The sequence below is a fragment of the Anser anser genome (assembly GCF_964211835.1).
Source record: "Anser anser genome assembly, chromosome: 24".
In the NCBI taxonomy this organism is placed as follows: Eukaryota; Metazoa; Chordata; class Aves; order Anseriformes; family Anatidae; genus Anser; species Anser anser.
In genome coordinates, this window is record NC_139745.1 from 3,488,491 (window position 1) to 3,513,441 (window position 24,951).

A 24,951-nucleotide genomic window follows, 5' to 3' on the forward strand; every position below is an offset into this window, starting at 1 on the left:
ACGGCCCCAAAAACACAGGGGCTGGGGGCTGAAGCGCTAGCACCGCTGGGGTTGGTTTTGGGGTGGTTTTGGGGTTGGGGTTGGTTTTGGGGCTGGGGTTGCTTTTGGGGTGGTTTTGGGGCTGTTTTGGGGCTGTTTTGGGGCTGGTTTTTGGGTTGTTTTTGGGGTGTTTTGAGGCTGTGTTTTGGGGTGGTTTTGGGGCTGTTTTTTGGGTTGTTTTGGGGGTGTTTTGAGGCTGTGTTTTGGGGTGGTTTTGGGGCTGTTTTGGGGCTGTTTTTTGGGTTGTTTTGGGGGTGTTTTGAGGCTGTGTTTTGGGGTGGTTTTGGGGGTGTTTGGGGGGCTGGTTTTGGTGTTGGGCTTCGTTTTGGGGGGTTCATTTTGGGGTTGGAGCCTGCGTGCCCGCACTGTGCCCCCCTTGGGTGCAAACACTGCGTCTGTGGGGGCTCTGCCGGCCTCGTGCAGCCCCCAGCCCTACCCCACCACCCCCCCGCGGCCCCCCGGGGCCTCGTCCCGCAGCCCCCGGCCCCGCGGGGACCCCGGCCCCATTGATCCCTATGGGGGACACCGGTGGGGAGCGGGGCTGGGGGCGATCCCCGCGCCCCCGGGAGCGAGCCAAACCGGGGGGGGGGGGGGCTCAAACAGCGGCGAGCCGCAGCGTACCGCTGTCGGGGGGGGGGGGCGGGCCTAAAATTCTCCGTTTTTCACCTAAAAAAACCACCAGCTCGCTAACGGGGCGCGTGGCCCTTTAAGAGCGCCCCCCTCCCGCCAGGGGGCGCCGGGTCCTCCCGCCCTGCGGTCCGCCGCCGGCCCGGCATGCACCACGCCCCCCTCCTCCCCCCTCCCCTCCCCTCCCCTCCCGCCATTGTGCCTGCGCGCGCGGTGCCGCGTGACGCCGGGTTTGGGGGGGGGGGGGGAGGAGGAGGAGGAGGGAGCGCGTGCGCGCGTGTGTGGGCGCGAGCGCGGCGGGCCCGGGGCCATAGAGACGGGGACCGGAAGAGAGAGGCCAGAGGGGCAGGGAGGGGGGGGAGGGCGGGGAGGGCAGGCGAGGAGGGGGCCGCTCGCCTAGAGCGTCGCCCCCAGCAGCCCCCGCCGCCGCCGGCCCGGAGTCCTCCAAGGCGGCCGCGCCCCGAGCCCCGCTCCCGGACAAAGCCGCCGCTGCCCCGCCCCGCCCCGCCCGCAGCCCCGCCGCGGAGCCGCCATGTCGGCCAGCAGCCTCCTGGAGCAGGTAGGGGCCTCGCCGGCACCCCCCCCCCCCCTTTCCCCCGTTCCCCCCCCTTTCCCCCCGTAGGAGGCCGCGGCCCGGTGGGGCCTAGCGGCGGCCTCCCCGCGGCGTGGTGCGGCCCGGCCCGGCCCCGCTCACCGGGCTGCGCTGCTCTCTTCTTTCCCGCAGAGACCCAAGGGCCAGGGGAATAAAGGTGAGGGGGTGGGGGGGGGGAACCGGGGGAGGGGGAACGGGGGGCACCGGAGGGGGTACGGGGGGGAAGGGGAGCACCGGGGGGACCGGAGGGGAACGGGGCCGTGGGGGAGCACCGGGGGGGGTGACAGGGCCGTGGGGGTGGTGGGAGTAGGGGGGGGGGGCCTGGGGCACCGGGGGGTACGGGGGGGTACCGGGGGTATGGGGGGTACGGGGAGAACCGGGGGTACCGGAGGATAACGGGGCCGTGGGGGTACTGGGAGCACTGGGGGGGACCTGGGGCACCGGGGGGTACCGGGAGTACCAGGGTCATGGGGGGTAGGGTCATGGGGGGTACCGGGAACACCAGGGGATACTGAGAGTACGGGGGGCACCCGGCGGTACTGGGGTTATGGGGGGATACTGGGGGTGCGGGGGGTACCCGGGACACCGGGGGGTGCAGGGGGACACCGGGGGGGTACCGGGGTCTGCTCGGGAGTGGGCGTCCCGTGGGGAACCTCGGGCTCGGGGGGGGTGGCGTGGATGGGAAGCGTTCGGCCAAAACGGCCCCGGGCAGCGTGGCCGTGAGCTGAAGGGTTGGGGGGAGGAGGAAAACCACCCGGGAAAGGAGAAAAGTGCCGTTAAATAAATAAAATAAATGAAATAAATGAAATAAAAGCCGGCCCGCTGCAGAAATGTGAAGGCGGTCGCTGTGCGCGGGGCTGGGGGGAAGTTCTCAGGCAGGGGACGTGAGGTGGGGAAGCTCCCGGCCGGTGCTGTGGCAGCAGGGCGGCCTCGTAGCGCCCGGCGGGGCCGCTGGCAGAGCTCCGTAACGCCCGGAATCTCTCCCCCAGTGCAAAACGGCTCCGTGCACCAGAAGGATGGCTTAAACGATGATGACTTTGAGCCCTACTTGAGCCCCCAGGCCAGGCCGGTGAGTAAGAGTACCTGCGGCGGGCAGGAAGCGCCGGGAGCCCGGCGGTTTCCTGCTGCTGCCTGGCTGCCGAGGCAGAGCTGGCATCATCCTCGTGTCTGCCGTCCCCACTGCGTTCTGCTCGCCAGATAACGTGGCTTTTATACCTGCAGCTCTCCAGGCAATAAAAATAAAAAAATAGCCCAGGGTGGGTGAGGAATAAAGGTGTTAGCAATATTTCGGGATGTTGGGACCCCCTGCGGTTGGATTCAGCTCTTTTTTTTTTTAACAGTAGTGATCAACTGTCTCCAAGTTAGCGTTTCTGATCTTTCAGTTTTACTGTTTTGACCTTGTTTCCTTGCTTGTGTGTGGTTCTTTATCCCCTACGAGCAGATGCACTCTGCTGCATTGTGAAACTGCTTCACAAAACGCTGCCGTGCTCTGAAGGCTTTGGGAGGATACTATCGGTGCTCTTATCTCTGCCAAGTAAACTGAAAATGCACGTCGAGGGTTTTCTTTTTTTTTTTTCTTAAATTTTCATCAAAAAAAAAAAAGCCCGCAGAACCTTCTTGTGATAAAAGCTGCGAAGACTTTGTTAGAGCTTGGGTTAAAGTTGGGCTGCAGACTCTGCGACTGGCTTTAGGAAGTCGGCCTTCCCGATACTTCTCCTCTTCCCGTGTTCCTTCAGATTAGCTCCGTTGTGAACTGGTCTGTCTTAGGAGCAGGAGAGTGACACGCAGCAGATGGAGTTCAGCTGATTAGATGTTACCAGTGAGCATTACGGATAAACATCTGTAGTAAGGCTGGAGCCCTGAGTTCGTTCCCTTGGCTTCTTTTCCCTCTCCTGTTGTGATTAGTGAAAATAAGCCGCTTCGGTTCTCCCTTTCTGTGTTTTTCTAATCATATTTACTAGTCAGTGTATTATTTTTTTTCAGATGAAGGTGCCACATGTTTTGTTGGAACACAGGAACAGGTTTCTAGACCAGTTAAATATTCAACAGGTATTTTCCTAGTTTCTCTGAAAACGTGAGGCCAAATTCCCTGTAAGTCCCCTTCAGCACTCGGCCTGTCCGTGAAGGTAACTCGCTGCGTTCAGCTCCCTAAAAACTTACAAGCCTGAATTTGAACTGTGTAGGGTGAGAGAGTGTGGTGACTTTTTCAGGCCTTGACTAAAATTAGCTATTTTCCTTGCCCTATCATTTCATAGTGGTAGTCTTTTTTTCTTTTTTTTTGGCCCCCAAACCAACATCACCAATTTCTAACTTTCTGGACGTGGAAGTATTTCCTACAGAGCACAGTTTTATTTAACTTTCCTAAAAAGCGTGACAGATACTGTAATATTAGAAGCAAAACGATATTTTACTCTATTCTGTGTGCTTGGTACCTATCTGAAAGTTTCTTTTTGTGTCACAAACTGGTAAAATTATTTTTTAAAAGTGAGGAGCTGAACCAGAGCTGTGCCTCTAGAAACTCAGCAGGAGCGAGGTAAAGCCCCTGTGGTAATTTTGAATGAAACTTTAGGTGAGTTTAAGTTGTTGGCTCTTTTTTTTTTTTTTTTGCTGCGATGCTTGTTGCCTCTTGTCGCCTCTCACCTGTGCTGTGATGCTCCTTATAATAAAAATCCGGAACCCGGGGGTGAGTCTGGAGGTGACTGGAGCTGCTGAGCCAGGCTCCTGATAGAGAAGCAGGAACGTGCGCGCCCCTCTGCTGAAGGTGGGGAAGGGAGCTGAGACTGAGAAACGAATTGAATTCAGCCAACCGCTGCCGCGCAGCGCGAGCGCTCTGCTTTCTGTGCCCTCCCCACCAGCACAAGGTAACCACGTTGTAAAGTCTCCTGGCCTTTAATTGCAGAGCTGCTGTTTCAGGTGCGACTGTTCCTGCCTCGTCGGCCTGGTACGTGATGTTACTGCGTGTTTTAGAGCTCAGGTACGCGGCCAGTGACTCTTCTTTTTAAAAAACCGGCCCCGAAAGCTGAGCAGCAGCGGTAAATAAGCTCCAGCCTCCGGTCTGAGGCAGAGATGCAGAGGGATAGCGAATTTGAGGAAATAACTGTACGCGAAGTCTTAGTCATCGGAGAGAATTAAAAGCTGATGAGGCTTTATTTGCATGCTAATCAGTGTCAGTTGTGCAAGTGCAGCGCAGCCGAGCGAGGTGCTGCCTGATGGCGAGGCACGGCTGTGGAAATCCAGGCGGTGAGCAGCAGCGGGCCTGTCGCAAACGCACCGAGCTGCCAGCTCTCACCTGCTAATTAGGAGTTAATTAACTCCTCTGCTCCAGCCGTGCTGCGTGAGGCCGGCTGGTGAATATTCTGCGGGTGCTGTCCTAACCTAGGCTGGAGTGGGCCGCCTTCAAGTTCAGCATCGAGCGGCACACGAGGAAATGTTTTGAGGTGGCAAGGGGCCGGGTGTCCGTGTGGCAGCTGAAGGAGGAGCCTGCAGCGAGGGGGCTGTGCTCTGGCTGCGGGTTCGAGGTGAGGGCAAGGCGCTTCGCTGGTTCAAAATAATTATTTGTGGAGTTCCTTCATTTGCCTTGCAAACTGCCCCGTGGAGTCAGTGCTGCCGTTCGTATTTTTGGACAGATGGAGCCCTCGAGACCGTTGGGTGGTTTGGTGTAGCAGGACCGAGTTCCTCAATTAGTAAAACTGTACCTGGGATAGGAGGTAATTGCGGTGTTAACGTCCTTTCCGGGCCAACAGGCAGGAGTGACCGTCTCTGAGCTTCCATGCAGTCAGACAGTGAAGCAGCACAGAGAGTTTTCTAGTTTTACACAGCGGAACAAACTTTGTCTCTGCAAATGGCTTTAAACTAAACGAGGGGAGGTGTAGAGCAGGCGCCAGGAAGCAATTCCTCGCTACGAGGTTTGTGAGGCGCTGGGCGGGCTGCTCAGAGGAGCTGCGGCTGCCCCATCCCTGGAAGAGCTTGAGGCCAGGCTGGATGGGGCTTCGGGCACCCGGGATGCTGGGAGGGGTCCCTGCCCACGGCAGGGGCTGGAACCAGGGACCTTCAGAGGTCCCCTTCCACCCCAAACGCTGTGAAAGCAGGGGTAGTTTAATTCCTATCGATCTGGGGGAAGTTGAGGCTAACCCGGTTAGCCCCAAGCCTGTTGCTTCCATTCAACTCCGTGGAAGGTGCAGCGGCGAAGCTGCTGTTTCTGGAGGGTGCCAGAGCCATCTCGAGAGCCTCCGTGGGTTTGGGCACGGTGTGAAGTCCTGGGGGAGCCGCTTGGCACACGGAAACGTGATTCAACGAAAAACGGAGTAGAGCCTGCCGCAAGCCAAGCTTTTAAATGGGAACCGAGCTTCTCATCTCGTCTGCGTGGGGTTGGTGTGTGAGCTGCTGCGTAGCACCAGGCCGTCTGCACCCAGGTTCAAATTACCAGCTGATAATGTCCATTAGCGTGGCTTTAGCAGCTCCCCGGGGCGGGGGGGACGTGGCTTTGAATACGAAATGACAGATGTTGTTCGTGTAAGCAAACCTTAGTCATGTCTGAGAGTTTCCTAATTGTAAAATTAAGCATTTGTTTTCATAACCTAAAGGCAGTTTGGATGTTAAAAGGGAGACCAGAGCACAGAGCTGCTGCTTTCTGCTCTGCAGCCTGCTCGCTCGTCGTGGTCACCACGCGCGAAGGGCTCCCGATGAGGTGTTATTGATCACTCCCCATCTCCAGGTGTTCTTAGTACGTGCTTGCAGCACCGGAGCAGCTGGTGTTTCGAAGATGAGGCATTAAATCCTGGTTTGTTTGCAAGTTCTTGGAACGTTTCAAACTCTGAACGGTTTGAATTGTTGGGATAAAGCAGTGATCCTGGGCGGTAAGTTTAAGGAAGGGACTTGGGCTAGAAGCAGCGAGGGACACTTGTGATTTCAGCAGCGCCCTTCACCCTGTGTATTCCACTTCTCTGCCTCCTTCCCCCAAACCCTGCATCAAACAAGCAGCAGAATAAGCTCAGACACGTACGTTCCCAGGTGAGAAAATCCCTGTTTCCGAGCAGATAGGAGAAGCAGAAGGTAACACTTATGCTAGGTAAGATACCGTTTTCGCAGCCCGCGCAGGAGCCCCGAGGCAGCCCGGCGTCCTGTCGGTGCCGTGCAGCAGGAGCACCGTGTGCTCTCGTCCTAGCAGGAGCTGGTGAAGCCTTCGTGCTTAATCCGTCTGGCAGCGAAGCTGCTGCTGGAGGTGCTTTGGGGCCGGGCTTGTTGTTTGCCTGCCCGGCCCCAGGGCAGGGAGGGTTGGGCACGGGAAGGCGAAACGGCTTTTAGTCCTGGTCCCTGGAAACGTGTTCTGCTCATCCTGACCCTTCAGTGCTTGTTTTTTGTTTGGCAGAACAATGCGTACACTGCGATGTCCGACTCCTACCTACCCAACTACTACAGCCCCTCCATCGGGTTCTCCTACTCCCTGGGCGAGGCTGCCTGGTCCACGGGGGGCGACCCCCCCATGCCCTACCTGACCTCGTACGGACAGCTGAGCAACGGGGAGCCCCACTTCCTCCCCGACGCCATGTTCGGGCAGCCGGGGGCCCTCGGCAGCACCCCGTTCCTCGGGCAGCACGGCTTTAACTTCTTCCCGAGCGGGATCGACTTCTCGGCTTGGGGGAATAACAGTTCTCAGGGACAATCCACTCAGAGCTCCGGCTACAGCAGCAATTACGCCTACGCCCCGAGCTCGCTGGGTGGAGCCATGATCGACGGCCAGTCCGCCTTCGCCAGCGAGACCCTGAACAAGGCTCCGGGCATGAACGCCATCGACCAGGGGATGGCGGCCCTCAAGCTGGGCAGCACGGACGTGGCCAGCGCCGTCCCCAAAGTCGTTGGTTCGGCCGTCGGCAGCGGCTCCATCAGCAGCAACATCGTGGCGCCCGGCGGCTTGCCCCCGGCTACCATCGCTCCTCCGAAGCCCGCCTCCTGGGCCGACATCGCCAGCAAGCCGGCCAAGCAGCAGCCCAAGCTGAAGACCAAGAACGGCATCGCGGGCTCCAGCCTCCCGCCGCCCCCCATCAAACACAACATGGATATCGGGACTTGGGACAATAAAGGGCCCGTGGCGAAAGCCCCCTCGCAGGCTTTGGTCCCCGCCATGGCTCAGCAGCCCCCCCAGGCGTCCCCCCAGCCCGTGGGGCAGCAGATGAGCGGCAGCCCGCCGGTGGCGCAGGCTTCGGCCGGGCAGCAGCAGCAGCAGCCCCAGCCGCTGCCCCCGCCGCAGCCCGCCCCGCTGCCGGTGCCGCAGCAGGCGGCGCAGCCCGCCCGCTGGGTCGCCCCCCGGAACCGCGGCAACGGCTTCGGCCAAAACGGCGCGGAGGGCGGCGGCGGCGGCGGAGCGGGGCAGGCTCAGGCCGGCTCCGGTTCCGCTCCGTCGGAGCCTCACCCGGTCCTGGAGAAGCTGAGGTCCATCAACAACTACAACCCCAAGGATTTCGACTGGAACCCCAAGCACGGGCGGGTGTTCATCATTAAGAGTTACTCCGAGGACGATATCCACCGGTCCATCAAGTACAACATCTGGTGCAGCACGGAGCACGGCAACAAGAGACTGGATGCCGCCTACCGCTCCATGAACGGGAAGGGCCCCGTTTACTTACTGTTCAGCGTCAACGGGAGCGGTCACTTCTGCGGAGTAGCAGAGATGAAATCTGCTGTGGACTACAACACGTGTGCGGGTGTGTGGTCCCAGGACAAGTGGAAGGGACGTTTTGATGTCAGGTGGATTTTTGTGAAGGACGTTCCCAACAGCCAGCTGCGGCACATCCGCCTAGAGAACAACGAGAATAAACCAGTGACCAACTCCAGGGACACTCAGGAGGTGCCTCTGGAAAAGGCTAAGCAGGTGTTGAAAATCATTGCCACCTACAAGCACACCACCTCCATCTTCGATGACTTCTCACACTATGAGAAACGCCAGGAGGAGGAGGAAAATGTCAAAAAGGTAACTCTGTCTGGTGGGGTCCTGTGGGGCGGGAGGCACGGGCTCGTGGGCGAGTTTGGGCATCGGGGGGGCTTTTTGGGGGGGCTTTTTGGCTGGCTGCGTGCTCGCACAGGCAACCTGCTGCCCAAACGGGAGCGAATCTGCTGGCCAAATGGGTGCCAGCGGGGTGCGGGCGGGTGCTGCCAGATCTGGGTGCCACCTGGCGGAGCGGGGTGAGGAACCTCGTGCCGGCCCTGCTCGTGGCCGCCTGCCCTTCGGTTGCTGCAGATCTCGGACTTGCCCCGGCACCGCGTTCCCCACAAAACCCATTTTCACGCTGCGGTCAGCTCCCGGGTCAGGATGGCACAAAGTAAGAGGTCGGGGGGGCTTTGGGGGGCGGCTGGGCTGCGGAGCCGGGGCTTTGGCGGCCCGCCTGACCCACCCCCTGCCCGCCGTGGGGTTGGCGTGTGGCAGATGTTTCCCACCGCTCGCAAAACCTCCGCTTGCAGCAGTTCCTGGCCCTCCCCGGGCAATCCAGGCCTGCGCTTAATTATCCTTCCCGGCAGAAGGCTTTGTCTAATGCCCGACCTAAATCTCCCCCGCAGCGATTTAGGTCCGGGAGCGCTCGTCCTCTCCCGTGGACGCGGCGCAGGTCGTTCTGTTCCTTTGGCAGCGAGGGGTAGGATCTGAAGCCGGTCGGCTGGCGCCGGCACGGCGCGTGGCCGTGCCCTGCCGCGTGGGTCCGCCGCCTCGGGGCCTGCTGTCACCCCCTGTTTGTTCACCGGGAGGGCCGAAAACCGGTCCCAAACTCTGGAGCTGGGAGGAAATTCAGTGAGCGGTGAGCCTGGGTGCGCTCGGGTTAGGTTCACCTGCGGCTGAGCCGCTCTGCGGCGGGGATCTGCTGGGATTTGATCGCAGCGGTAATTAAAAACGAGCACCGGCACAGCTCGCGGGGGGCTGCCAAGCCCTCTGGTGGGCTCTGTTCCTTCAGTGGGGGGGGAAATCTTCCACCGGCGGCTGGAGAACTGAGGCAGGAGCTGCCACTGCTCGCCCCGGCGGCGAACACGTCTGAATTTGTTGTTGTTTTTTACTCGGAGCGTCATCCCCGTAGGCAGCGTCACCGGAGGTGGTCGCGTCTTGGAGCCTCAAGCATTTACGGTGCCCGAAGGAAATCTGTAGGGGAGGAGCAAGTTGCAGGGCACGGGGAGAGAAGGATTTCTTAATTTTACACCAGAGCTTGCTCTCTGTGAGAGCCTGGATGCGTTGCGTGACCTCGCAGCCGCGCAGTGTTCGCCTGCTCCCCAGCCTTTTTCTCCTTTATCGGCTGAGCTTGGGAACGCGGTGGGAAACGTGGGCTGCGCGGGGCGCTGTAGGAGGTGGGGTCCTCACATGCCTGGCATCTGATGGTGTGCTGTGAGACAGCAGCAGGGCCGTGGCACGGGGGGGAGCCGGCAGGGGAAGGGCCCAGGAGGCACCGGGGGGGCAGGGACGGAAAGAAAATTGTCCTGGGGAGATCCGAGGGGGTGGAAAGAAGGAAGAGAACGGTGGGAAGGGGGCCGGGCACGTGGTGTGCTGTTTGCTAGCTTATAATGGCTTGAAAATGAGTAAGATATTAAAAATAGTGACTTGGCAGTTTTCTTTACAATGCAAAACATCTCTGCCCGTCTCTTCAGCTCTACCTTGAAGCCCACTCCCCAGCAATCCTTGGGTTGTGTTTTTTTTTTGGGGATGCTCCCGCGTATTGGGGTCAAAGCGGCCGCAGCAGCTGGCGGGCGTTGGGCGCCTCCTTCCCGGCGCTGCTGGAGCTGATTTGATGCGGGGCTCCGGTGCAGAAGCGGCCGATTCGGAAATGCTTCATTCCTTCGGAGGGAACTTAGTCACCCCTCCCCGGGATCGGCAGGCGAGGAGGGGTTCGCGAAGTTGCCGTTGACTTTCTGCCGCTGACTCACCCCGCTGCACGCGGAGGGCCTCTGCCCTGTGACATCCGGCGCGGAGGAAGTGACTGGGTCTGTCTTGCAGCGTTTTGGGTCTGTCCTGCAGCACTTTGACCTCTCGGAGGGCTCCGTGACGCGGCCCCGGGGACGGTTGGGGTTCCAGTGACCGCTGGTGTGTGCCCTCGCCGGGGAGCAGCTGCGGGGTTTTGCGGGGTGGGCGCTGACGGGCACCCCGCGACTGCGGTTGGCCAAAAAATAAAAAAGAAAAAAGAACCAGAAAAAACCCCAGCACCACGCTATGGCTGCCTCGGGACACCTCAGCGAGTCACCTGGAAAAAAAAAGTGATCAGAGAGCGGAGCCGGGGCGGTGGAAAGTTAAAAACTGCTCCTGGCTGCGGCGCTGCCTCCCTGCCTGCGGTCTGTCAGGCTGCTTTTGTGTCGGGGAAATCCCGCTGCGAGAGGCTCTTTGTCTCCACCAGCGGCCTTCGGGTGGCGGCGATAGGGTAACGTTCTGCATTCCTCTTCCTCGGAGCTGAAATGTCTCCGCGTTTTGGCTCGGGTTGAGCTCGGAGCGAGCTGCGCTTGTCGCGCTCGGCTTCCAGCTTGCCGAAACCTTTGCCTTGCTGTCGGATTCCCGCTGGCTACCCGAGCAGATGGGCGAGCTCTTGTGCAAGCCTGGGAACTCTCCAGTATCCTTTTCTACATCTCCCTGCTGGAGTCACTGCTCTAGAATTCCCCGAAATAGTCCCAAGAAGTCATACGAAAAATATCTCTCGGGGTTGGTGCTGTTCCCTCCGGCCGGCGAGGGGAGGCTCAGCGGTGGCGGAGACGCTGAAGTCGTGCTCTTGTCCTCGCCTCTGCCCTCGGATCTCTTCCGAGCGTCTCGCTTGGCTCTGCTAAACCCGGTTTTTAAAGGGTTCGGGTGTTGGTGCCCAGACGGATGGAGCCGACTGCCGGTGTGACCCTGGCTGGGGCAGCGCAGGACTCCTGGAAAGCCGGCAGCCTTCGTGGCAGGGGGCGTCAGCAGCTCCCTCCCGGGAAGGGTTGCTTTACCCGTGGGAAACGAGCAGCCAGAAAACGTTATTCCGTAGCCCTGGGAGCTCCCGGGTATTTCTGGGAGCATTGCAGCGTGGAGGTTTCAGGCCGTGCTGGACGTGCCGCGGCACTGCAGGGGAGCACCCTGTGTCCGCTGGGAACCCGCGGGGGCACGCTCCCAGGGGCGTCGAGCACGGGGCTTTCGTCCCATCGCCGGGACCGGAGGGGGGGGGGGTGCTGGGGGACTTCCCTTGCAGGTTTTCAGGGATTTGGGGAAGGAAATTGCATGAAGAACGTCCTGTCCCTCCCTGTGCCGGGGTGGCCGGCTGCCCTTGGCTGGTTGGCGTCGAGTCGGGGCGAGCGGTGCGGGCTCGGCTTCCTCGCCGAGGTTGCGCCCCTCGAAACAGAAAGCTCTGGTTGGCAGGGGGGGGCGTTGCTCCCCCAAACGTGCTGCGTTTTGCACGGCACCCGGCACTGCTGGCTGAAGGAGTTTTAATTGTGGCACGTGGCGCTGCCCCCCGTACCGGTTACGGTGTTAGGGAACCTAAGTGGCGCTGTGCGAGCCTGCCTGACGCGAGCCCGCTGCTTCCCAGCCCTCGTAAGGAGGGAACGCTTCCTGCTGTCTCCTGCAAAGCTCTTAAATTCTTCATTTGTAGCCTCTGAGGGCAGGGAGGAGCGGGCGTGTTTTCTGTAGCGTGGGCCTGTGCTTTTCTCCTGCTGGTGGCCCTTGGCCGACGCTGTGCTTGCGTTGGGCTTTGCCGTCTCCCCAGGAGAGCGTTTCTGACTGCAGGGGAAGCAAAGATTCGGTTCGTGGACGCTGCCCGTGCAGGCACAGCCAGCTGTGACGGCAAGGGGACGCTGCTTGCACTCGCCTGGTCCCTCTTACCCAGTGATCCCCAGGCCGTTTGCTCTTTCTGCTCCAAATCCTGACCCCAGTGAAGGGTTTTTAGCTGCTGTACGTACCGGGACAGGCAGCGAGCGCCCTTCGCTGCTCGGTAACGCGCCTTGTTTCTCCTGGCTTAGTCCCAGCCTTCCCAGCCCTGTACGTGTGTGTCCGTGCTCGTGTTTGTCGTGCTCAGTAACGGAGCGAACGTAACCCGTGCTGCTTATCCTAGCAGTTTGTTACTCCCTGTTTGACGCAAGCAGTGCTTTGTGCTTAAATACCTGTCGGCAGCACTATGGAGCACTCAGCGGCGTTCTCCCATAGCTCGGTTATGCGTTAGCTTTGCTTAGAGGCGGTAGAAAACGGGAGGGGAAGGCTCAGCTCTCCCCGCTGCTCTGCTCCCCGCTGGGGTTCGGGGCGCTTCTCCCTCGGCCCTGAACCAGGAGCAGCCGGGAGCCATTTCCCTGCAGCAAGGGGGGGAAAAGAGCGAGCCTGATCCAGCACCCGACTCCGTTAACGTCGCGTTGGCGCTCTGAGGCAGCAGAGAGTCGGCTTGTCGCTTCTGAAGGCGGGGAGAGGAGCCGTCGAGGGCCGGTAATCGGATTGAGAGCCTTCCGTCTCCAGGTCAGCGGGCCACGGGATGGATGGTGCTGGCCTCTGACGGCCGCGGCCTCCCCTTGGAGTCCTCTCCGAGTCCGCTCGGAGCCTGCGTGCTGTGGGCAGGGCTGCTCGCTCCTTGCCGTCCCCCTGCTCCAGGCTGCTTCGCCTGGCTCCGAGCTGCAGGATGCCCCGACCTGATCCTCCTACCAAGGTGTGAAGTGCCTCCGTCAGGAACGCGATGATTTCAAGAGGAGGGCTTGAGGAAAAAAGACTTCGCTCCTCCTTCAGCGACTGAGCCGGGCTGCGCGTGGCTGGCGAATTCCCTGGGAGCTATGAGGAGGGAGCGTGCGAGACGTCGCTGCTGGTGGCTTTCTTCAAGTGCTGTGAGTAAGGTGCTGGCACCGAGGTCAACAGCCTCTGACACAGGCCTTGTGGTTCAGGTTATTTTATTAAGGGCTGCTTTTCCCTAAAAGCAGCTCAGTTTGAAGCCGAGCGCTCATCAGCTCTCGTTTAATGACAGCCCCGTGCGCTGGGCATGGCTCTGCTCTGCTGCCTGGGCTTTCTGCCTGGTGTAGAGGTGCAAGGTCACAAGACATCACCTAAAGCTGACCAGGATCCTGGGAGACTCCTTGTGGCAGCGCAGGACATCAAGAGCAGCTTCGTGCACAAAGTTAGTGGGAAAATTGTAATGCTGCAGCACTTCTGCCTGCAAGGAGTCACTTCTCTTTTGCGTTACGTGACCGGTGCTCAGCTGGAAGGCACCGTGTTTGGTGCCGTGTGACCGTTTGAGATGCAATTATTTGAGCCCTCTTATTTTCCTGTACATTCCCGTTTGTACCTGGTAGTGGCTGGGCTGTCCTGGGGCTTTACGGGCTCCTAAACCGATTCCTTCGTGGTGCGTGCCGAGTGAACCAGCGCCGCCCTGCTCGTGCTATGGCAGAGTTGTCCGAGGCAGCCTCTGCTCAGGAGGGCTGCTGTTACCTCTGGGATAACCTCTGTGGGATAACCTCTGTCCTTACCCGGCTGGGACAGAGCCCCTTGGAGCTCCTTCCAGCGACGAGCTGCTTAATGGGCGCATACGTCCTGTGATCGGCCCTCTGAGCAGCTCTTAGGAAAGCACTGGGGTTTTGCGAGCCGTTCTCTAGGAAGAGCTTGGAAATGGAGCCTGTTTCTGGTTCCATACCACTGGAGTTGTTTTATTAAAAGGACAATGCTGAGGGTTTTTTCCCTGTGGTTAACAGCAGAGTTGTTTCTTACAATGCAATATTGGCTGGGAAGACTTGAGACAAGATCTAACTGCAGCTTTGTCTCATTTCTCGTCTTGAAACTAAAACAGTGGGATTTTTTCCTGTTCCACGTGCATCGGTACGCACAGGGAAGGTTCTGTTCTCCCAGCTCTGTTACTTGTGATTCGATGTCACCTCCTGTAAAACCTTCAGAGAACTTCTAATTGCGTGATGATAATGAAGATACCGCGAAGTCCCGACCATCGCTCAACCTTCAGGCTGCTGTAAGCCAGCCAGAGTTTGCGTTCAGCGGATGCGAATGCTGTGCTCCTGGTGAGTTTAAGGAAAAAAAACGGAAAATACCAACAGTTGAAGTCTCAAACCGCTCCGGTGAGTGGTGCTGCGTGCTCCCCTTCAAACAGCGATGAGACGAAGACGCAGAGAAGGCTGTAGGTGGCTCGTCCGTGCGTGTGTCTGTAGCCTTCATCGCTTGGCACGTGAGGAAGCGAGCGTCTTCATCGGGGCGTGCAAGGTGGCTGACCTGCAGCTCTGCTGGATGTGCGGAGGCGTTCCTCGAGCCTTCTTGCTCTTTTTCCAGGTAGTGAGCTCTGCGGGCAGCTAACGGTGACGTGGTCGGGAGCAAATGGCTGTTAGGACAGCGCAAGCACGTGTTTAGCCGTCTCTGAAGGCTCCCCTTGCCTTTAGCAGCTTGTACCTCAGGAGTTACTGGGCCCAGGGTTTGTATCCCCGTCTCTAACTGCTAGTGGCTTTTCTTGTCCCGTGCTCCGACGCCGCCTTTGAGCATCCTCAGGATGCTGCGGCAGCAAGTTCTTCAGCGTAATGGTGCTCTGGGAAGAAGCGCGTCCTCTTGCTTTGCTTTGAATCGGCCACGTGCTGGCCTCCCGTGATAGCGCCTCGTCCTCGTGCCGGAGGAGACGCTGAAAGCAGATCTCAGCTCTGCTCTCACATCCCCATTCGGCCTTCCCTTCTCCAGGAGCGGGAGCTGCAGCCCGGTGGCTCTGCAGGTAGAAACTCTCCTGCCCTTCTGCTCGTCCCTGCTGCCCTTGTCGAACCCTTTTCCAGCTCTCCCGCGGAGGTGGAGAGGAGCAGGCGCTGCTCTGGACCGAGGTGCAGCTCGGCTCGTGGCGAGGCACGGCGATAAGGTCTGTTTGAACCACGTTTGCTCTGATTGTGGGTGTCTCCCTAGCGTTAGGGATCAAACCTTGCTTCTGATTGTTAGTGGCCAGCTTGCAGCCCGTGGCTGTGGGGTTAGGGCAGTGTTTGTTCCCACGTGCGTCATTCGGGTTACCTCAGCCACGCAGACCGAATTCACTGCGGCTTTCGGCTGGTTTTTGTCACGAGGCCCTCCAGTTCTTTGCACTTGGCTGCTGTTTTTATTACCCGGGATGGAACAGCATCAGCAGTAAACTTGGTCGCTTCATTATTCGCTCCCTCCCCTATTTTTTTTTCAGGACTATTTTGAACCACAGATTTCAGCGAAGCTCCCCAGGTTCTCTGCACGAGGTTATTCAGTCCTTACCGTGACGCTCGCACGGTGTGACAGAGGGTAGAAGAAGTGAGTTAGCGAAGGGTTTGAACCGTCCGGGTGGGAGTCCTGCCCCTTCTGAAGGGGCACGGGGCACTCGTTTTCTGGTGCTGATCCTCGTTGTGTGAGCTGTGGTTGTAGAGGAGCTGAAGTCATGAAACGCTTCATGTGAACCCAAATGAGGAGGAACACGAGTTTGTTTTAAAAAAAAAAAAACAACAAAAATCACCTTATTGTGGCTGGTGTGGATGGGAGCTTTGGCGCAGAGCTCGCTGAGCCTCTGTGAGCGCTGTGGGACGCCGTTTGCGTGAACTTTGACGTTACCCGTTCCCGTTCCTTCCGTCTGTGCCATTACTTCCCCGCTCCGCAGGGTTTCTGCGTGGCAGATAGGTCAGAGCCGAGCTCCCTGAGCCCCGGTGGGGAAACTGGAGCTGCACGCGAGAAGCGCTGGTGTGCCCAAAGCAGCCGGCCGCAGAGAAAGGTGGCAGGCTCCCCACGCCGGTACTGACGGGGAGCGGTGAGGGTGCCCTGGAAGAGCACGAGGCAGATTTCTGTCCTTCCCAGCGCCTCGACGGGATCTGCGCGGCTGCCGCCTGCGCCCTGAAGCCAGCGGGAGCCCGCTCACCCCTGCTGTCCTTTCAGCAAGGAGAGCCTCGTCCTCTGCTCCTCTGCAGTCGGTTGCATCAGGTGTAAAGAGGCCTGGAAAGATCCTGGGGAGCAGCGGCGCCTGTAGGTAGGAGAGGAGACCCCGCAGGGTCTGGGCGCAGTTGGTGTCCCTGCTCGGCTCGTGCGTTCCCAGCGATGCCGGTTCCCTTCTTTTAGGGGTTGTGTGGACGCTGGGTTTTGCTCCCGTAGGTTTCTTGTGGGTTCTTAGCTGCAAAGCAGGAGGTCGTCGCCTGCTCTGGCAAGGAATTGCTTTTATTTGCAGACCTCGCCTTGTCTCTCCTGGTGGTGAGCCCCTGGGTGACCAGGAGGTAGGTGCAGCCTTCTGGAAGCTGAGCGGTGTCCCTGATGTTAGCCCCTTCCGTGGGGGACGGCTTTTAACGCCCACAGCAGGAAAACCTCACGTTTGGTTTGTAAATCAGGACCGGAGGCTGTTTGCGGAGCGGATAAGGCCAACAAGCGAAGCCTCATCCGTGGCTGTGCTGTCTGCGGCCATGCCTTGGGCCGACCATGCCAGGACGGCTGCGCTGGGCAGGTGTGGGGCAGGTGTGAGGCAGCAGAGAGCTGTGAGTCCTCGCGTCCGAGCCAAGCCAGCAGCCTGCCTCGGGGACAGGCCCCTGGAAATCGCGCTCGGCGTCACGTTACCTCGCCGGGATCGCGTCCAGGGTGCGAGAGGAGAGCTGGGAAACCCAAACTCTGTGCCACTGCAGCGAGAGGCGTGGGCTGCTGGAGACGTTGGGCAAGGTGCAGGAGCTCGGGGGGAGCTGCGTGGGTCTCTGGGGGCCGGCGTTTGCATGCCGGGTTTGGGTGCTATCAGCTCTGGGCGCAGGCTCCTGAGCCTTCTGTTGGTGCTGGCTTCCTGCAGCGGGGCTGGCTGGGATCTGTCCTCAGCCTGCGCCACTCGCTCCTTCGGCCGGTGGCATCGCTGCGTGCCTCCGGGGACTTTGCCATGCGCCCCAAGTGGGTTAAGCAGGGCGATGCCGGAGGGCTTCTGCTTAACCAGAGCTCGGTGCCTGCGAGCCCCGCGGTGCTGTGTGGGTGTCAGCGCCCGGCGTGAGCCACGGCAGCTGCTTCCCACTCATCCCCGATCCCTTTTGCACTCTGGTCGCCGAGGGGTCGGCTGGAGGGAGGCAGGAGTCTGCCCGTGCTGGTGTCTTTCCCCTGCTCCTCCTGTTTAAAGCAGCGAGGTGACAGCCCAGCTCTGCCAAAAGGCAGCCGGAGAGAACACGAAGCTTTCGGGGGGATCTCTGCCCTCCGTGGATGTCCTACGAGCTCAGAGCCCTGCACGCGTGGCTGCTGCCTGCAGTGCCTCCTGCTGGGCGTCCCTGCCGGCACCGTGCCCTCGGCGTTGGATCTGCAACGCTGCTGCCCTGCGGTACCCGTCCCGGTGGTGTGTCTGCGGCACAGGGCTCCGGGTGCTGCCGGAGGCGGAGGTAGGAGGAGGTGGTGGTAGGAGGTGGTGGTTCTGCACGGCGCCGGGCGGGTGTTGAGCAGCAGGAGGCTTCGAAATGGAACACCGGGCTGAGGAAGAACCGTGCTGTAATCCGCCCCGAAACGAAGGTGCTCGGGCACGTCCCCGCTCCCTGCTCCAGCCTGGAGGCACGGGGACCTCTGGCTGAGCCCTTTCCAAGGGGCTGTCCTCTGCCGTTGAGAAGTCGGGCTTTTAGGAGCCGTTTATTTGAGAGCTGCCCCACACTGTCGGCGTGCCCTGGCCTCAGGGCTGGCCACCAACTTCACCCGCTCCTCCTTCGGGAGGCCGGCGGCGTTGGCTCCAGCAGCTGCGGCTCCTTCCGAAGGTGTGCGTCACGCCGCCGCCCGTCCTCTTAGCGCGGTAGGGACGGAGCAGGGCTGGCGCCTCCGAGCACCGCGGGGAAAGCCACAAACAGAGCCGTCCTCCTTCATGATCGGGACCGGTTCTGCTCACCGCCGCGGTACTTTTATTTTTGCTGTTGGGTGCCGGCGTTTGTCAGCAGCACGTGGCGCCTGCAGGAGGTTCGGGCAGCCGTGCCAGAGCAGAACAGAGTGAAGTTGACTTGGGCGGTGCAAATATTCTTGGAGAGCGTGTGCTGGAGTCTAGCCCCTCTCTCTGGCAGGTCTTCTGTGCATGGTGTTGCGGTGGGCTGGCTTTCCCTGTGCTCAGGGAGGGCAGCGGGACGCAGAGCAGCCCCAGCACCCATCAGCCCACGCAGAGGAGCTGCAGCTGGAGCCTCCTTGGGCGCTGCCAGCTCCTGGCGCGAGGTATTGCTTCAAGCTGGACGCGGGGCTCCCTTCTGGGGGGAAGGTTTCCAGTGACGGGTGGCCGCCCAGGATCGAAGCTCCCAGCAGCCGAGCTCTCACCGGATTCAGCAGAGCCACGATTCCTTCCAGCAACCCGCCTGCTTCCACCGAGAGCTGGGTGCTGCCCAGGGAGGTGAGCGGGGCACCCCGGTCACCGAGCTCCCTCCTCTCTGAGCGAGGCAGGCTCACGCCGAGGGATGCCCAAATCAAATCGCCTTGTTCGGCCAGCAGGCACATCCTGGAGGTGTTCGAGGTGGCAGGGACGGGCTTGGCATCCCTCGGGTGGGGACTGGTTTGGGCGGGAGGAGCTCGCTGAGCGCCGGAGCCAGAGCCAAGGTGCTCGGGTGCCCTTCCCGCAAGGGGCTGCGCTTGGAGGAGGTGCAGCTGAGGGGCGGGGAGGAGCACCCGGGAGGCTCCTCGAGCTGCTGACGGGTTTTCTTTTGGAGGTGGTGTCTGGGAACAACGCTTTGAAGGTGGGCTGGGCGGCACCTCTTAATCCCTTGGGATAGTCCGGAGCCGCTTGTGCGCGAAGCTGCTGGGTTTGGCTCGGCTCTAACCCAGCAGAGACGGTGACACGGGGCGTCCTGCCCAGCAGGTGACGCGGTGGCCTCGGTGTCTGGTGTATTCGGTGCCGTGCTACCCCTTTGGCACGGTGCGGGTGTTCGGATGGGGTTTGTGTCTGTGCGTCTGGTGCTGGAGGAGAGATGCAGGCGGTGGGAGAGCCTCCAGCCCGCGAAACACCGGGGGAACCGGGCAAAGGCAGCGCTCCAGGCCCCCCAAAAGCTGCTCCCCTGCAGCGTGGCGCTGGGCTTCGCCTCGGCGCCGGCTCCTTGCTCGGTGTCCTGCAGCGCCCGGGAGGCCGGGAGCTTTCTGTCACCCCTCTCCCAGCCCTCACCGGTGGCAGCCGCGACTCCAGCAGTCGCCTCGACCGACCTGCTCCCTCCTTCGCCAGTCCTTCCTTGGTTCGTCCGTCGCTTCTTAATTCCCTCGTTCCTCAGCTGAACGTGGAGAGAAGCCCGTCGCGGGGGGGTCCCGGAGTTCTGCTGTCTGGAGGATGCTGCCAGGAGGATCCCTGCAGGGGGGGCAGGCGATGAGCTGGTGGCCCCGAGCCCCCGCGCGCCTCCTGCCAGCGACCGCCGCGTCCCTGCCGTGTGTTGAAATGCTGATGTGTGAAACCAGTGACTCAAACTGCTTTCTCACTTGGCCCTGGTGGTTTTGTAAGAGCTGCTCAGCTAACACAGTCTCTTTCTTTCTTTTTTTTTTTCTTTGCTTTTGCAGGAACGCCAAGGCCGTGTCAAGTAAAAGACCGTTCCTCCCCCAGAGACTGCAGCAGAGGTTGCATCCCGGCTATCTCTCGGAGAGAGAAGGAAAGAGCAAAAACATCCCAGAGAGAATTAGGACTTCTTTTTTTTTTTTCTTAATTTCATTGACTTCAAAGTGACTCTTACAAACTTGCAGTTTAAAAAAAAAAAAAGTATTGGAATTTCACAAGACATAGGACTTAAAAAAAAATAATAATAATAAAAAAACAACAAAAAAAATCCCTTCTAGGTAGAGCATAGGTAAAAAAAACTGTTCCCTTTCTTTTGGCTTTGGTTGTGATTTTGGAGCATACGCTTTGTTTTTTGTCTTTTTACTATGTTTTTTCGGATTTTTCAAGTCCGTAAGTGGCATATGCCTTTTTTTCTCTAATTTTTAAACCCCGCTGCTTCCCTTCCTTCCACCCCCTCGCGCCTCCTTCCCCTGGTTTTGACATTTGCACTTGGAACACCGAGTTGTGACATCCACCGCAGAAAGTGGAGTAACTTTTTTCTTTTCTCCCCTGCCCCTGCCCCTGGCCTGGAAGAGGAGGGATCCGACGAGGAAGTTGGGGTTTTGGCCTAAGAAGAATTGAGCAGAAATTGTCCACGAGGTTGTGTCTTAAAGGTGGTTCATTTTTCGCTGACCCTTTGTTACTCGAAAGTCAAGTACTAGGAGTCCTAAGAGATGTTCTGTTCTTGTGCATTATACGGATTACAGATTAAGTCTGGGTTAATTTGATTTGAAAGCTGAGAACAGCGGCAAAAAAAAACTTGTTTTATTTACAGGAAAGTGAAGTTTGGACAAAAAAAAAAAAAGAAATATTGTAAAATGTGTAGTGAATATGTTTCTTCAGTTTCTTGTTAAGCCAATGAGGAATGGGCGTTGCCTTTCTTTTCACCATTAATCACTTCTCAATAATAAACGTGAGATCCTGTTGAGCATCACTGGTGTCTGCTGCTCACTTTGGCGCTCCCACCTCTGATTTTTTCCCCCCTCTTCTGCTCTGCAACTCGGGGTTTGCTGCTGCATCGTTCCCTGACAGCTTGTGGTGCTGAGCCCGGTGGGCGCGGGGTCTCCACCTTGCTCCCCGCACACGGGGATCGCTTCCCAAGCCCTGCTCCCTCCTGGGCAGGAGGATGTTTGGGTCTGGGGCTGCCTTTTCTTGGGATTGTACTTGCTGCCTGCCCTCCCCAGTGTGAGCCGTGCCTTACTACTGGGATTTGTTCCCGTTCCAGGGGTAGGCTGGGGATCACCCCGCTCCTTCCAGCTACGCGCCGTGCAGCCACCCGCTCCCCTCTCCCTGCGGAACAGAGCTCGAGGTCAGGAAATCGAAAATCCCCATTTTCTTCTTCTGCCAGCTGGGAGGAATAAAAGGCACAGCCACATCTGCTGCCCGGGCCGGTAACAGTGCGTTAATTGTCAGGGGTTAACGGGCTGTCTCGGGGGAAGGCGCGCTGCCCTGAAGAGCAGCGGTCGGGGAGCAGCTGGAGCTGGCTGCCTGCCTACGCTGCTCCTCCTGGCACCCCTGCTCCAACCCCGGCTGTGCTCACGGACGAGCATCAGGGTTTTTTGGGTTAATTTTTTGGGATATATTCTTGCTTTGGACTAAATCTGGCTCCCCAGAGCCCTGTCCCTTTCCTCTTTTCTGCTCTTATTGCCCAGAGCCAGCGGTGCCGTGGCCGTCCGCCTTTTGGGGGTTTCCTTGTGCCTTCCCTCCAGAGGAATTTCAGTCTCCGTGGTTCTTTGCTTGCTTTGCCTCCCCGAGCTGGCTGAAGGTGCAGAATCCCTGGTGGTGTCCCCATGTGCCTTAAAGCTGGTGTAAAACCTTCCCTGTCTGCAATTACTTAAGAAAAAACTACCTGCCCAAACACCTTACTGACCCTGCAGCAAGGCCCCGTGCAGGTATTTGTGCTGCTTTGGGGCTCTTTCCTCGAGTTTGGCCAAAAATGGGTCATTTTGTGCGTAATGCCCGGCCGTGCTCTGCTGTCGGGGAGACCTGCGGGTTTGTGGGAGGGAAACCGAAAGGATGGCACCGAAATTGGGTCCAACACGAGGAGTGTTTGTAACCAGGAAGGAGCCAGGTGGATGTCCCAGAGATTTAGGGAAAGAGGTGGCTGAGATGTGGGAAAAAGGCATTAACGTGCCTTAATTTGGGGGATGCTGCTGAAGGTTTGGCTGCCTCGAGGAGGTGTCTGTGCACAGCAGACTTTGGGATACTGGAAAAAAAAAGTCCCTTTTGCTGTTATAACTGGAGACCACACCAGCAAAAACTGCTCCTCATGAGTGTGGCACAGGTAAGAGAAAAAAAAAAAAGGCAATTTTACTGCTCCCATTTCTTTCCAAAGACGAAATATTTGCACATCCCCCATAGGCTGTGTGGGGGAAGCCCCTGTGCCCTGGTTTGCCCCCGTGGCTGTGCTGCTCTCCCTGGGGGGAGGCGAATTCCCCGCGGCCCCCCCAGCAGGGCAGGGAGCTGGGGGGCCGCAGAGCAAAGGGCTGATCCGGGCCTTGAAAGAAAAACCACGGGTGCTGAGCGCTGCGTAAACCATCGCGTAAATAACCGTGCAACGCCTCTGCACGTCGGGGCAGGGCCGGGGGGGTCCAAACTGCCCCGAGGAAGGGGCTCGGCTCTGCTGCAGGGGGGAAACATCCGCCCTAAGGGCTTGCAGCGCGAATGCAGAGAGCCTTGGGGTGGGCGCACCCAGCAGCGTGGGGAGGATGCAGCGGCACCACTGTGCAGGACCTGGCCCCCCGGTGCAGTGCCCGGCCGGGTGCTGGGAGCGGAGAGGATCCGGGATTGCCACGCGAGGGCTCCCGTGCACTGCTGCGCGTGGCCGTGCGCTGCTCAGCACCGCTGTGCGCGGTTGTGCATTGCTGTGCGTGGTCGTGCATTGCTGTGGGCATTGCTCGGCACTGCTGCACGTGGTCGTGCATTGCTCGGCACCGCCGTGCAGGATGGTACATTGCTGTGCGTGGTCGTGCATTGCTGTGGGCATTGCTCAGCACCGCCGTGCAGGATGGTGCATTGCTGTGCATGGCCATGCATTGCTTGGCGCTGCTGCGCGTGGTTTTGCGTTGCTGCGTGTGCTTGTGCACTGCTGTGCACCTCTCTGCATGGTTGTGCATTGCTCAGCACCGCTGTGCTCAGTCGGTTTTGCCCTGCTGTATGGAGCTGCGCACTGCCCCGCACTATTGTATGTGGTTGTGCATGGTCGTGCATCACTCTGAGTGGTTGTGCACTGCTGTGTGGGGCTGCGCACCACCCTACATGGCTGTGCACATCTCTGCACGGTTGTGCATTGCTGTGCACCACTCTGCAGAGCTGTGCACCACCCCACAGAGCTGTGCACCGCCCTACACAGCTGTGCACCACCCCACAGGGCTGTGCACCGCCCCACACGTGTGGGGAGCTGTGCTCGGGGGCCACTTCCCTGTGCATCGGCCCCAGCGAAAGCAGAGCTGGGGGGGTCCGGTGGAGGCATGGGGAGCAGCAAACCTTGGGCACCGCCACGCGGGGATGCTGGGAGAAGCCGAAGTCCTCGCACCCCGCGCAAGGCAGGCAGCAAAAAGCATCCTCAGAGGGAGCGGAGGGTGGGCGCCGGGTCCCTTCGGGGGCCTTCATCTCGTTAGTGCTCTGCCTCGTTAGCGGGGTTCGGCTTCTCGCTTCCTCCAAAACGCCCTCCTGGGGGGGAGGGGGGGAGCCCTGGCCAGCCCCCCTCTTTGGCATTCACCGCGTGCCTGAATTGCGTGACACTAAATCAAGGCCTGCGGTGACCACGAAACGTGGGGCCGATGGCTGGGGGCAGGCAGCGGTGGGGGGGTCCTGGGCTCCGTCCTCTTCAAGCTGGGGGCCCCCAGCCCTGCAGGACCCCCCCTTTCCACCCCCCAGCTCCTTGGGGTTTTAGGGCTGGGGCTGGGGGCCTTGGGGACACAGCAGGGGGTTGTCCCCAGTGCTGGTGCTGGGGGGACAAGAGGCACGGCAGGGCAGGGGAGGGGGCTGCCCTGTCCCGATAGCGAGCCCTACAGCGGCACCGGGCCCCTGACCAGCAGCTCCCAAGGGACCCCCCCCTCCCCCAATTCCCTGACCCATGGCAAGTGGCCGTGGGGCTGGGATTGGGATTGGGATTGGGATTGGGATTGGGATCGGGATGAGAAGGGACAGGATAGGATAGGATGGGATGGGACGGGACAGGACAGGACGGGGGGGGCTGCAATGCAGGCACCCCCCAGATCCCCCCATCGCCCCCTTTGCGGAGCAGCCATCCCCAGCGCCGGGACAGCACCGGCCTGTGGTGTGGTGGGGACACAGGGACGGGGACATGCGGGTGGGGACATGGGGATGGGGAAACAGGGATGGGGACATAGGGATGGGGACATGCAGGGATGGGGTCCTGTGGATATGGGGTCATGGGGATGGGGACATGGGGATGGGGACACAGGGATGGGGACATGGGGGTGGGGACATGGGGATGGGGAAACGGATGGGGACATAGGGATGGGGACATGCAGGGATGGGGTCCTGTGGATATGGGGTCATGGGGATGGGGACATGGGTATGGGGACACAGGGTGACAGGGACCTGCACGAATGGGGACACGGGATGGGGACCCATGGGGAGAGTGACATGGGTGAATGGGGACATACAGATATGGGGACTCAGGGGAGAGGGACACAGGGGGATCTGTAGGGATGGGGACACGGGGATGGGGACGCAGAGGGATGGGGACCTGCAGGGATGGGGAACCCCTGGGGACAGGGACACAGTGGGATGGGGACACAGGTCTCGGGGTGGGGGGCGTGTTTGTAGGTAATGGGCTCGGGGGGGTCTTGTCCATGGGGCTGGGGCTTGGGGGGGGTCGTGTCCGTGGGTAGTGGGGTCCTTGGGGCCGTGTCCGTGGGTAGTGGGGTCTTTGGGGCCGTGTCCGCGGGCCGTTCCGGGGGCTGCAGCCCCGCCGTTCCCCGGCAGAGGGCAGCGGGTGCGCGCCCCATCGCTGCGCGCGCCCTGGGGCGCGTCGGGCACGCGCGCCCGGTGCCCCTGGGGGCCCGGGGGGAGGCGGTGGCGGGCGCGCGTGCGGGTGACACGCGGGGACACCGGGCACGGGTGGGCTCTGCACCGGGAGCTGCAGCGCACGGCTTAACCCAGCGGGTTGGCAGCCCCCGGTGAGCCCCCGTGGGGCTGAACTGGTCCCAGTTACGAGCTGGGAGCGGGGACAGCGGCACCCCCCCTGAAATCAAAGCCCAGCAGGAGCCCCCCCAGGCCAGCCCCCCCAGCACCTCCGTG

At 60.1% G+C, this 24,951-nt stretch overlaps 1 protein-coding gene across 1 annotated transcript; it reads left to right on the top strand.

Annotated features, from left to right (window-relative positions):
• The first annotated feature begins 904 nt into the window (after positions 1 to 904).
• YTHDF2 (YTH N6-methyladenosine RNA binding protein F2) lies at positions 905 to 20,614 on the top strand. The gene is made up of 5 exons (XM_083810479.1): positions 905 to 1,225; positions 1,391 to 1,415; positions 2,248 to 2,327; positions 6,627 to 8,225; positions 19,647 to 20,614. Exons 1-5 carry the CDS (start codon positions 1,199 to 1,201, stop codon positions 19,668 to 19,670), a joined length of 1,755 nt encoding a protein of 584 aa, XP_083666605.1. The 5' UTR covers positions 905 to 1,198; the 3' UTR covers positions 19,671 to 20,614.
• Positions 20,615 to 24,951: the final 4,337 nt, after the last annotated feature.

Bases quoted from the DNA above. Each gene is read 5' to 3' on its own strand.
- YTHDF2 (XM_083810479.1), top strand. From the start codon at position 1,199: ATGTCGGCCAGCAGCCTCCTGGAGCAG. The intron at 2,328-6,626 runs GTGAGTAAGAGT...TTTGTTTGGCAG, and splicing joins TGAGCCCCCAGGCCAGGCCG to AACAATGCGTACACTGCGAT. The intron at 8,226-19,646 runs GTAACTCTGTCT...TTGCTTTTGCAG, and splicing joins AGGAGGAAAATGTCAAAAAG to GAACGCCAAGGCCGTGTCAA.